At 35.2% G+C, this 13,386-nt stretch overlaps 1 protein-coding gene across 1 annotated transcript; it reads left to right on the top strand.

Annotated features, from left to right (window-relative positions):
• The first annotated feature begins 6,848 nt into the window (after positions 1-6,848).
• LOC107562740 (toll-like receptor 3) lies at positions 6,849-11,914 on the top strand. The gene is made up of 5 exons (XM_016247438.1): positions 6,849-6,960; positions 7,194-7,672; positions 8,119-8,313; positions 8,864-10,713; positions 11,177-11,914. The coding sequence occupies exons 2-5, from the start codon at positions 7,232-7,234 to the stop codon at positions 11,403-11,405; spliced, it is 2,715 nt and encodes a 904-aa protein (XP_016102924.1). The 5' UTR covers positions 6,849-6,960; positions 7,194-7,231; the 3' UTR covers positions 11,406-11,914.
• The last annotated feature ends 1,472 nt before the right edge of the window (positions 11,915-13,386 follow it).

Below are 13,386 nucleotides of genomic sequence, written 5' to 3'. Positions count from 1 at the left end.
TTGAAAAATAAAATATCATTAATTTATAATTATTAAATTCAACAACAATAATAAAAATAATTTCCATTTTTATTAGTTTTATGATAACCAAACATATGAACTTGTTATGATCTATTATAATTAACATTAATAATTGATATTGATTAAATACAACATCAATAATAATGTCCTTTATTATTTTATTTTATATTTTATTTATTTGACTTCATATTTTTTATAAGAACTAATTAAACAAAATGCACACATTTTAATATTAACATTAACATATTAATTATAATTATATAGTTATTAAATACAGCAGCAGCAACAACAACAACAACAGTAATAACAATAGTAATATATGAAAACTGATCAAACTGTCAGGGCTGTACATGACATATATGTCGCACATGCTACGAAAAAACTGGTCTGTGCATGGATAAATTTACCACTGTAGCACGTGTGCGATACAGTTTTGCATGTTCATAACAGCCGCGTAATAGTGTGAAGTGATTGCGTTGTGCTTGTTTGTGTGTGAGATTGATTATACTTGGTTTAGGGGTGTGCGATATCACGATTTTTGAATGTCTCCACGATCTGCTTTCGAAGAAATATCGTTGTATTCTATCACATTCTATCAGCTGCAGTTCTGGCGTCTCAATATAATGTACAACGCCACATGCATTCACATCAGTGTTAGCTCAGCGGTAGAGTTACTCTCAAGGGACACTGCACTTATGCGCAATCACACAACTACATTATTTCCATCTGCTTTAAAGCAATACCGGTTAAACATTTAATTCACGTGCTGTTCTGCATGCGCTTTTTCTGAGCGCGTATTCAAGAAGCGCACTCACACTGAGAGCCTGTCAAAAAGCGCCTGATTATTGGTTATAGTTGTTTTTCGCGTTTAATACTGTCAAACACACACAAGGTTTACATATAAACACAGTTGGTTATGTCTGAAATGAAAGTAAACAGTTGAGAGAGAAACACGTGAAGCTCTTAAAGGGACAGTAGCTACTAAATATACTGCCACCTGTCATTAAAGGGATAGTTCACCCCAAAAAATAAATTTCTGTCGTTATTTACTCACTCACATTTTGTCCCAAACCTGTATTAATTTCTTTCTTGTGCTGAACACAAAATAAGATATGTTGAAGAATGTGAGTAACCAAACAGTAGCTGGTCCACACTGACTTTTACAGTAGGAATAAAACACTATGGAAGTTACTGTGGACCAGCATCTGCTTGGTTACCCACATTCTTCAAAAATAACTTTTACGTTCAACAGAGGAAATAAATTAATTCAGGTTTAAAACAACTTGAGTAAATGATGGTATAAAAATGAAACACTATTGAACACTACAGCTGCTTTAAAAAAAGTTGATGTATATAGTGTTTTATTTTAATATTTGTTCATTCAGTTTCTTGAATGCTACTGCTAAATACTGTACCTGAAAAATAAAATGTTGTAAATACTGCTAAATACTGTACCAGAAAAAAAAATCTTATTTTCTAATAACAAAGATAAAATAATGACAAATATTTTTATCTTTGCTAACTTTGCCTAAATGTCTGCCATTGTTTTTTATTTTGTTAAGGTGTAAGAGGTGTTATGTTTCTGCACTCTTCAATTTTTAGCAAATTAAGAAAACTTTGTCCAAAACAATTTTTGTGATGGTTTGTATTTTTTTGTGCTCTGTATGGAACATCAGTGCCTGTTTAAGTGATGAACTCCATTACTTGTGTTTGTTTTCAGACATGATAACAGACGTTTTATACTTGTGCTACAACTTTTTGGCCTGTGCTACAAAACTTTCAAACTCTGTAGCACCAGTGCTATGTGAAAAAAAAAGTTAACGTACAGCCCTGACTGTAATGTTTTAAAGAATAATAGATTATTGTTATTACAACAGCATTAATAATAATAATAATAATAATAATAATGATGATGATGTTCATAATAATAATAATAATAATAATAATAATAATAATAATAATAATAATAATAATAATAATAATAATAATAATAATAATAATAATAATAATAATAATTTTTTTGTGCTCTGTATGGAACATCAGTGCCTGTTTAAGTGATGAACTCCATTACTTGTGTTTGTTTTCAGACATGATAACAGACGTTTTATACTTGTGCTACAACTTTTTGGCCTGTGCTACAAAACTTTCAAACTCTGTAGCACCAGTGCTATGTGAAAAAAAAAGTTAACGTACAGCCCTGACTGTAATGTTTTAAAGAATAATAGATTATTGTTATTACAACAGCATTAATAATAATAATAATAATAATAATAATAATAATGATGATGATGTTCTTTATTATTATTATTAGTAGTAGTAGTAGTAGTAGTAGTAGTAGTATTGGTTAATTTTAAAATTATTATTATTATTTTACCCACACATTATTGGGGGTTCTGGGACCCCAAACACAAAGTAAGTAAAGTCAATCTCAACAGAAAAATGAGATGTAAGGATACTCAAGGGTCTTTCTGTAAGTCAGACCATTTCAAGCAAAGCCTTCAATGAAATCTGACTGGTGATTCATATACAGTTTAATGTTACTCTTGCTGTTTTGTGTTGTATTAGAGGCTGTGTTTCTGCTCTGCTCTGTTCTGTGCTGAGCTATGCTGCTGATCTGGGTGTAGTATTGATGCCCTGCTGCCCCATGGGTGGGTGTGTGTGTGTGTTAGTGAGTGTATGTGTTTGTGTGGCTGAGTCAGCAATTGGCTTACACTGCAGCTCCTGATGTGTGAAAAAGCACCATGAGCTATTGTTTTCACACACACACACACACACACACACACACACACACACACACATCATCATCATCATTCCAAAGCACCGACTCTACCAATTATCCACATATAAAGCTATGAGGGTTTATGGCCCATACTGTAACATCTTCCTGACCTTCCACTGAAAAGACATTTTATCAGGTGATTGATGCTCTGCTGCTAAGACATTTTCAGTTATTAGATATCGACAGTAGATCTGCCTCGTCTACACGTCCTGTTACTTTTACCATTACTTAACCAGTAGGAATGAAACTGCCCACCGCTATTAACCCACAGCAATTCCTTTTTTTTTTCAGCACAACATCAACACTCTGCACACCCACAGACACATACAATAGAGCAAGATGACCTCTAAACACCATTTGTCAGCAAATGAGAATGCAGGCTTGCTTGCATTGTAATACTCTAGGAAAAGTGTAAACACACACATTTAGATAGATAGATAGATAGATAGATAGATAGATAGATAGATAGATAGATAGATAGATATCTCTTACCTTGTCTGTTGCAGTACAATCCAAATCCAGAGAGCTTGTATATTGTATGTGTGTATATGTAATGCTCAGATTGAGGGATTACTTCAAAACCACTGTTAGGCATTCATTAGCTCTCTTTGTTTGTCTTTCTGAAACGTCCGGCTTGTGAATGTGACAGTAATGTTCTCCCATAACAGCTCTCTCTGTCTTCCTCTCCATCGCTGACTCCAGTGCACGGCTGATTTCTGCAAGGTTTGCTCTTGCTCTCTCTCGGTTTCTTTTCTCTCTTACTTAGTTGTCCATCAATTTTCTCGAAACCTCTCTTTTCTTCCTCTCTCCCTGTAGGAATATTTTTCACCTGCATCCCTCAGTCTGTAAAGGCCACAGTGCAGATCTTTGTACCGATAAATGGCAACAGATCAAATCTGGGAGACATACGACTGCTGACAACAGGAAGACCACCTTTCGGCTCAACTCAGTCATCTTCTCTTTTGATTTTCTACTTGCTTTCCCTTTTCCTCTAGGGAGAGAGAAGCAATAGAAATTGAGGGATGCTATAGAAAGGAGTATACACCTCTATCATTGGTACTTTATACAATGCCATGAAATTATATATACTGTAATTATAAATACACTACCAGTCAAAATACTAAAAAAATACATATATTTTACAAAAAATACATTGTTAAAAATGTATTTTAAAATACATTTTTAACAATATTTTAAAATATAGATAGATATATAGATATAGATCAAATATATCTAGAAAACTATTTTTTAGCTGACAACAGGAAGACCACCTTTCGGCTCAACTCAGTCATCTTCTCTTTTGATTTTCTACTTGCTTTCCCTTTTCCTCTAGGGAGAGAGAAGCAATAGAAATTGAGGGATGCTATAGAAAGGAGTATACACCTCTATCATTGGTACTTTATACAATGCCATGAAATTATATATACTGTAATTATAAATACACTACCAGTCAAAATACTAAAAAAATACATATATTATACAAAAAATACATTGTTAAAAATGTATTTTAAAATACATTTTTAACAATATTTTAAAATATAGATAGATATATAGATATAGATCAAATATATCTAGAAAACTATTTTTTTAAATTGTAATATTATTTCACAATATTTTATTAAAAAATGCAGCCTTGGTTAGCATAAAATACTTATTTAAAAAACATAAAAAATCTTAATTATTCTCCTTAATTATTCTTATTCTTCTTAATTATTCTTCATATAAATGATCTTATAATTGTCTTATAAATCTTATTGGCTGTATATTAAAATAAAAGCATTGCATATTGCATTTGGACTTTTTCACGTCAATAGCATCAAGGGTCAGATCTTTCTGTTCTGATCTCTGAAAGAATGCTTGGGAATACCACACTGAAAGAGATTGTTGAGAGAAGAGATAAAAGGAGGAAACAAAAGAGGAGTTCTTTCTAGAGCGATGAAGAGAAAGAAAGCATATTATGTTATCACTTCAATTATGCATGAACTGAACAGGCACAGAGGCAGGTTGGCGACTAAGACATACGGGGAAAAGATTGGATTGTAAGTATTGTTTAAAAACAAAATAATGACAAATGGACACAATCAACATTTGCACTGGTCATGTTATCTGTTATTCACATTCACAAGCTGAGAATGCAGCCTCTATGTGTAACCTGTATCCTTTTTATTAATAATATAATTCATGCTAAATAAAGCAGGCCTATGTGTCAAAAGAGTCTGCAAGTCTGAGACCACAAGTGATTTTTTTATGTATATATATAAAAATGTCCTTATCAGCTGGATACATCTGCTAACACAAACTCTACCGTTTCATTCCTGCACTTGATGCTCTTATAACAAGATGATACAAGCTCTGATCTGCACAGTCACTGGTAACTGAACTAGCTTCTTCAACCTCATCCTTTTACATGCAAATTCATACACTGCATAAATTATGCAACGTTTCTAATGGTTCAGGCATTACCTACCGCTGATTCTTTCAGAGTCACAGAGCGAACATTAGAGTCTGTATGGGTGCCTGGCGTGATGGATTGCCTGCAGCAACTATCTGTGAGAATAGCTGCATGTTACTATTAACTGCGTCAGCGAAACAGGCACAGGTTGACCGGCATCACAAACAGAATATTGATCACTTGTGTGGAGTGAATAATTGCTGACCATGAAAGAACACAAATGCACACACAAAAATACCTTTCCAGCATTGTTCAGTCACTATAGTTTGGAGAGATACTTGGAGTAAAAGAAAAAGAAAAGACAGGTTATACTGATGCGGCTGAAATTGAAAAGGGAGTGTTAAACACAGTGTCATGACCAGTACAAATCTGGTGTTATTTTATTATTTTATCTGTATTTAACAAATGCTGATGGAATAAACATCCTGAAAGGTCTTCTGTCTCAAGGCCATGAGCTATACTGATGCAGAGAGTGGTAACCTGCTGTTTGTCTATGAGCCATCAGATTACAGGTGCCCTTCCACTTCCTGCTGCAGTTGCTAGGTAACAGCACACACCAGAATACAAATTCTTAAGAACCACAGAGATTCCTCAAAGACACTTTTTTTGTTGTTGAACTCTGACACCAAGGTGTTCATTGCAGTCTTCTGAAACCAAATGCTGAGTTCTAATGACATTTCCCGAATTTAAATTTGAATTAAAATTGTTATAGAGATAGAGAAAGCAAATCCATACATCGGAATTCAGCTAGAGCTATCTGTGCCATCAAAGTGTGCAGCATAACATTTCATGTTTAACTACAGGCTACTATACTATCCAATATATTATACTAACTATTAATTCAAGGAGGCTAAATAGTTAGCAATGCTACGAGATTCATATGTTCATATTCATATTCAAATACAGATTTTTTTATTATGAAACGTTATGTTATTTCAAAGTGTTTTTTTCCCCCCTTTCTTCTCATTTTGAAATCTGTGGCTCCCCCAGCTGGACATTTAGCTGAATTACTGCTGAAGCGACGTCCCATTTGAATATTGATATAAAACATTATTTGGTTATATATTTTAATTAATAAATAATCGAAATGAACTAAAAATATATATGGCAATAAATTATTTTTAACGTCTTAAAAAAAGCTCGAGAGTTTGTAGCAAGTAGCTAAATTTTAGCATCTAGAGGAAAAAGGGGAAATCCCTCTCGGTTTACTCAGTTCCTTTTTTTCTCTTTTTTTGAGGCCAATAAAAATATTAAGATGGAAACCTATATCAGGAATAGCAGAAGTGATATGAAATGTATCGCACGTTCATATGATAATATAAGGAAGTTGGTTATGTGTTAGTCGCTGACACAAGAAACTGCCAGATGCGATTGCAATTGTCATGAACAACTTAGAAATCCGATCGAATGTGCATTCAAATAATGAGAGGACCGTGTAATCAAATATAAGTAGCCTAATCACTTGAGCTCTGTGTCGAATTTGAGAGACGAAATATGATATCTAGGACACGTCTGCGGGAGAGGATCCGCCTCTTCGTTTGTTTCACTTCTTACGAAAGAGGAATTGTTCCTTATTGAAGGTTATTTTCCCCCATGCAAAAATGATATGGCTATACAAGAGGACTGTCTTGAGTTGCTTCACACTTGAAACACTTTAACCATGCTGATATTTGAGCTGAACGAGGGAAATTAGATTGTCACAATTCATGTAAGTCCATGATGATCACACATGCATTAAAACTTTGCAACAGATTAATATCGTGTATAATGCATTTGTTTAAAAGTATTACGCAGTTGAATGACTTTTCAGTAGCAAAATATCACTTATTTTGACTAACAGAAATGATTTGCTAGCAAATTGTACTGTGTATAAACTTGTGTATAACCTTTCATACTGTGAATGAGATACTGTTGTCAATAATACTGTTATGTTCATTACAGCTTGACTTGAGGAAAAAAATAGGAAGGCAGGAAAATATATGGAACTGATGAAACTCATATTGTTGCCCTTGTTCTGCATGTGTTTCCATGGCCACTGTGCAGGCACTGCATACCCACACAAGTCAAAATGTACAATTGGGAATACCAAAGTAGACTGTAGTCATATGAATCTGGATGCAGTCCCAGCGGACTTACCCAAAAATGTCACCACATTGGATGTGTCTCACAATAGACTAAAAACTCTGTCTTCTCTGCATTTGTACTCAAATCTGATGAATATAGATGCCAGCTACAACTCTTTAACTGTCATAGAAGAGGATCTATGTCTTTCTCTGCCACACCTGCAAAGTCTTAATATGCAACACAATGAAGTGCATTTGATAAGCGAGAAATACCTGAAAAACTGTTTTCAGTTAACGCGACTTGACCTGTCTGACAATAGGCTGAAGCTAAATGGGGAGCCCTTCTCTGTTCTTAAGGTATGTTTATGAAGACATTCTAGTAAATATTAAACGCAAATATTAAATGCAATAAAAAGTTTGAGGTGGCTTTTTATGTGGTTGTTTAAAGTATAATTCAGTTAGGTGCCTCCTAGCTACAGTGTCATCTAGCACTAATATTTACATAGAGGGACAGGCTATTATGATTAATTGTGTGTGAAACCAAAGAGACAAGATCAGTACTGTCATGAATATGAATGATAATGTGCAGCCTCATTGGTTTGTTTAGCCTCACCCTTTCTTTGTTGCCTGTTCAATGAGAGAAAAAGATTTAAACCATGTTTTCATACTGGTAAAACTCTAGCTAACAGTAATAAACCAATAACTGATTTCGTGCTGTGGCCTCTAACCAGAATAAACTTTTTTTTCTAGTCTGTTATGGTCTTATAGATAATACATGTCATTAACATTTCCTCCCTATGTAGAGTTTGACGTGGTTGGATGTATCTCGGAACACACTTAAATCAGCTAAACTGGGCACACAACCTCAGCTGCCAAACCTGATGACCCTTGTTCTCTCTGGAAATGAAATTTCTGTACTGCAAAAAAATGACTTCTCATTCCTCAGCAATTCCTCTGCATTTCGGGTTCTGATACTCTCGTTTCTGTCTCTTAAAAAGGTAAGAGGAACAGAATGTGACACATGTCAGGTTACTTTCACTGAAAGCACATGAGTATCTATATATATAAAACCCTTTCAGAATTTCAGATACTACCATGCATGTTTGCCACAGTGTGTGTTTACTCACATCTATCCTTATCTTTCTTGGAAAGCTGTTAGGACTACATTTCTATTTTTGGTGCTCAGCCAATTGGACTTTGCTGTGTTGTTTTCTTTGTGAAATAATATTGAATAACTTTTGACTCCGATTACTGACATGACCTGAAAACATCATGCTAATGAAATGTGGTATTGTCAAGTGCTTTTGTAGCATTAGATTAACAAACAAATGCAAATTGAACTAAACCTTTAAATAAGGGACAGTCAATTAGTATGTTTATATGCATTTAAAAAAAAAATAAGTTGAACTAAAAACAATAATTTGTAGCTCAAATATAACTTTGCATGTGAACCAACTCAATGCTATAATGTGTAGTTTTTTAAACCTGGTTTAGCTCTGTCGTTCCAACAAACCTTTGTCTTCTTTTTCAATTGTTTTGTTAACCTAGGTAGAGAATGGCTGTTTCCAGACTATTGCCAGACTTTCTGACTTAGTGCTGGACTACAGCAAGATCAGCCTTCAGTTTACCACCAGTCTTTGTGAAGAACTTGCTGGCACAGCTTTGCGAAACCTTTCCCTGAAGAACACTCAACAGGTCACCCTCTCAAACACAACTTTCCAAGGTCTAGACAAGACTAACATCACAGTGCTCGACCTCAGCAGCAACAAAATGACAAAGATTGCTGATGGCACCTTTCAGTGGTTTCCCAGACTGGAAAGTTTATCCCTGGAGCATAACTCCCTAAAACACCTAACTAAGGACACCTTTCTTGGATTGGGAAACCTGAGACAGCTTAACCTGCAGAAAGCACTGATTAAGAGTCATACTTCGTCCTTACCAGTTATTGAAGACTTCTCTTTCCTCCATTTAGTGCAATTAGAGTATCTATGCATGGCAAATACTGCATTCCGAGAGATAACTGAGCATATCTTTTCTGGGCTTCTGCACCTGAAGACACTGGATTTGAGTTGGAGCATCACAGGGTTGAAGACAGTCACAAACACAACATTTGCTTCTTTGCAAGAATCTCCACACCTTCAGACTCTTAATCTTACTGCCATGAGTATCAACAAGTTGGCGCCTGGGGCCTTTTCAAGTTTGGGCAACCTCACTACACTCCTACTTGGTCACAATTTCATTAATCAGCAGCTGAAAGGAGATGAGTTAGAGGGCCTTTCTAACATTAAAGAGATTGACATGTCTATAAACCAGCAATGTATTTCCCTTACCAATACGTCATTCATCCATGTCCCTACATTAAGGACTCTAAAGCTTGGCCGTGCCCTAAAAGGGACCCTAGATATGGAACCATCTCCGTTTAAGCCACTTGTCAACCTCACAATTCTAGATCTCAGTAATAACAATATTGCAAACATAAATGCTGGGTTTCTGAAAGGATTGTACCATCTGAAAGTGCTCAAAATGCAGCACAACAACTTGGCTAGGTTGTGGAAGACGGCCAACCCTGGTGGTCCAGTGTTGTTCCTCAAGGATGCCACAAAACTGTCTGTTCTGGATCTGGATTACAATGGTTTAGATGAGATTCCACTTAATGCTTTGCACAGCTTCTTTGAGTTACATGAGCTAAGTCTCCGTGGTAATCTCTTGGATCAGCTGCATGCCTCTGTTTTTGATGACCTGCAGTCTTTAAAGTATTTGCATCTTCAAAAGAACCTTATAACATCTGTTCAACGTGTCACGTTTGGTGTGCCACTTTCCAACCTGACAGATCTCTACATGGACCACAACCCCTTTGACTGCACCTGCGAGAGCATCCTGTGGTTCTCGGAGTGGCTTAACTCCACCAATGCCAGTGTTCCTGGGTTCCCTCAAAGTTATATCTGTAACACCCCAAATGCCTACTTTAACCGCTCTGTTATGCACTTTGACCCATTGTCCTGTAAGGATATGACACCTTTTAAGGCACTTTACATTTTGAGTAGCACAGCAGTGTTAATGTTGTTATTCACAGCTTTTCTGGCACACTTCCAAGGATGGAGAATCCAGTTCTTCTGGAGCATAATGGTAAACCGTATGCTGGGGTCACTGAAGGACGAAAGCATTACTGAGGGTAGATATGCATATGATGCATATATCATCCACAGTGCTGAGGACAGACCATGGGTGGAACGAAGCTTGCTTCCCCTAGAGGATGAAAAATTCAATTTTTTTCTTGAAGACAGAGATGCAATACCTGGCTTTTCTCAACTTGACACCATTGTTGAAAACATGGGACAATCCAGGAAAATTATTTTTGTTATTACAGAAATGCTTCTGAAGGATCCTTGGTGTAGGCAGTAAGTAACATTTTCCTTATTATCTATAACTGATTCAAAAAGGCTAACTACTAATACAGGTGCATATCAATAAATTAGAATGTCATGGAAAAGTTTATTTTTATTTCAGTAATTCAACTCAAATTGTGAAACTTGTGTATTAAATAAATTCAATGCACACAGACTGAAGAAGTTTAAGTCTTTGGTTCTTTTAATTGTGATGATTGTGTCTCACATTTAACAAACACCCACTTGAACTTTTCCACGACATTCTAATTTATTGAGATGCACCTGTATATTTAGTGACCATTAATTAAATGCAAACCACTGACCAGTTTTGATTCTTTAAGGTACATTCAGATCCTCAAAGATACACCTTACATATTCACCAAATGCATGCTTCCTTTTCTGGAATTTACTGAAATGCACAGGTGGCTTACCCAATTCAAGAAGTATTTACACTTTCTCCTGCTCCTACTTTCAGATTCAAAGCCCATCATGCAGTTCACCAGGTAATGGAGGACAATCGTGACTCGCTGATTCTGATTTTTTTGCAAGATGTAACTGATTACAGTCTGAACCGCTCTCTGCATCTTCGTCGTGGCATGTTGAAACCTCACTGTGTTCTCAACTGGCCTTTACACAGGGAACGAATCCCAGCTTTCCATCAGAAACTCTGCTCAGCAATAGCTTCTACCAACAGGGTCAACTAGAAATGTTTTTTTCAAATGGAAAGCATGTTTAATTTGTGCTAGGTCTAGGTCCTTACTTGCATTCTCTGTTTCATCTCTTTCAGTTTCATACATTTACATTTCAAAAGAATTTGCAAGTGAGATTATAGATTGCTGCTTCCAAGCAAACACCATCTACTAGACATGACATCCAGTGGCCTTTTAAAGAAAAAGCTAAATGTGACCTGGCAAATTATTTTAAGCAAACAGATAAATTCACTCACATGAAAAGTTTCACTATACCTTTTTATCCTCTTTAGTTATCACAATAGAATAATACCATTGCAACTCCAAACTAGATAAGTGTGTAGACACAATAGAGCCCGCTGTGTAAGGTACTAGGTTTTTTTTTTTTTTTTTTTACATATTTTTTATGCTCAAAGAGATCACTTTAGAGACACTCACATTTGTGACCATAACAGTTTCATTTATTCTGACCTTTATCTGGCCACTGCCATCAGGGTTAAATATAAAAGGTAAAATATGTATTTAGGAACCACTTTTAAAAATCAAATCCATTAAATTACATAAATATCAATATTTAAAAAAAACAAATGTATTAATTTCCCCCTCCATTTTTAAGTTTTAGTCAAACAAAATACAGTGGAGCAGTATAAATTAAGTGGAGCAGCGTGGGTAAGAAGCTTTGGTATTTTCTCTTAGGTACTAATTATTTTTATACTACTTAGTACAAACTTATGTTGCACTTTGTCTGTTTTCTAAAGTCTGTGTTAATGCTAAATGGTGTAAATGTTTTGTTTGAGTATTTAACCATTTGAAATATTTTGTACAATGCAGCCATCCAGTTGTCATTTCTTTAACAAGATGAAAACTAATCTAATTAGCTTTTTCCCATTTTTTTTTTTGGTACTGTATAGGGGAGACCGGGGCAAGTTGACACCTTTTACGCCACTGAATATTTCGTAGCATCGTTTTTTTTTTTTAAGTCTTATGAACATATGGACATACTGCCATATGTGACAACTTTCCTATGTGATAACTAGCCTTGGCCTCCCATATAATGTATACAAATAAAATAAAAATAATAAAAAAGCATATCTAAAATATCAGCTCTACAAGAAGTCTTTATGATTTATTATTTTTCATGAAACATTAAATGAAAATTATGATCAAATTGTTTTTTCTGCTTTTATTCTGCTTGTGCAGAATAAACAACAAACAAAAGTCATGGTGTGTATTTGAAAATCTAAACTCATCCCATGTCTTAAGGGGGATATCACATATTTTTAAGTTCCCATTTAACAGGCGAGGAGTTACTCTAAAACCTACTACAGATCTAACAAAACGTAAACAATGCTAGTTGGTGAACTGTTGAACAGATCGGTGGTTTTTGTCTCACTTCTACTTGTGCTGACTTTCATAACATATCAGTTGCTTAAAAATTACATGTATAAATGGAGAGAATTGAAACCTGTCCCTGAGATTAGTCCAATTTACCCGTTCCTAGGCAACACGCTCAACTTTAAGTCTAACAGAAGAGGTAACTTATAACAAACAATATTACTGTTACATGATATAATATAAAAATATAATAATATGAACTATATTTTAACTAGTTTGGTGTAGGCTACGCGCCACCTTTATTTAAATGATCTGATCAGTTTGAAAATTAGTTATTTTACCATTTATATATATATATATAACATATTGTGTGAGTGCATGATCAGTACAGTATCTACGTTAACCTAAGTAAAACGCACTAATAAAAACATGATGACCCTTAACATGTTTTGTCCGACTACTTTAATGCGCTCAATACCTCTCTCTCCCGTGGAGATGAATAACTGCAGCTCCAATCGCTGTAACATGGAAACGGACATTTCTTTTGGCAAGGCTGAGGAAACGTGCAGTACAAGTGATAGTAGGTAGCCCAGGGGCGTCATGCATTCATTATTTTTGAGGGGGCACGACACGGGGGGGTCGTCATGTGACACACGTACAG

Source organism: Sinocyclocheilus grahami, unplaced genomic scaffold (genome assembly GCF_001515645.1).
Source record: "Sinocyclocheilus grahami isolate Dianchi unplaced genomic scaffold, SAMN03320097.WGS_v1.1 scaffold836.1, whole genome shotgun sequence".
Taxonomy (NCBI): Eukaryota; Metazoa; Chordata; class Actinopteri; order Cypriniformes; family Cyprinidae; genus Sinocyclocheilus; species Sinocyclocheilus grahami.
Note: the sequence above shows the minus strand (reverse complement) of the source record. Positions and strands in the feature narration are given on the sequence as shown.

Bases quoted from the DNA above. Each gene is read 5' to 3' on its own strand.
- LOC107562740 (XM_016247438.1), top strand. From the start codon at position 7,232: ATGGAACTGATGAAACTCATATTGTTGCCCTTGTTCTGCATGTGTTTC. The intron at 7,673-8,118 runs GTATGTTTATGA...CTCCCTATGTAG, and splicing joins AGCCCTTCTCTGTTCTTAAG to AGTTTGACGTGGTTGGATGT. The intron at 8,314-8,863 runs GTAAGAGGAACA...TTGTTAACCTAG, and splicing joins CGTTTCTGTCTCTTAAAAAG to GTAGAGAATGGCTGTTTCCA.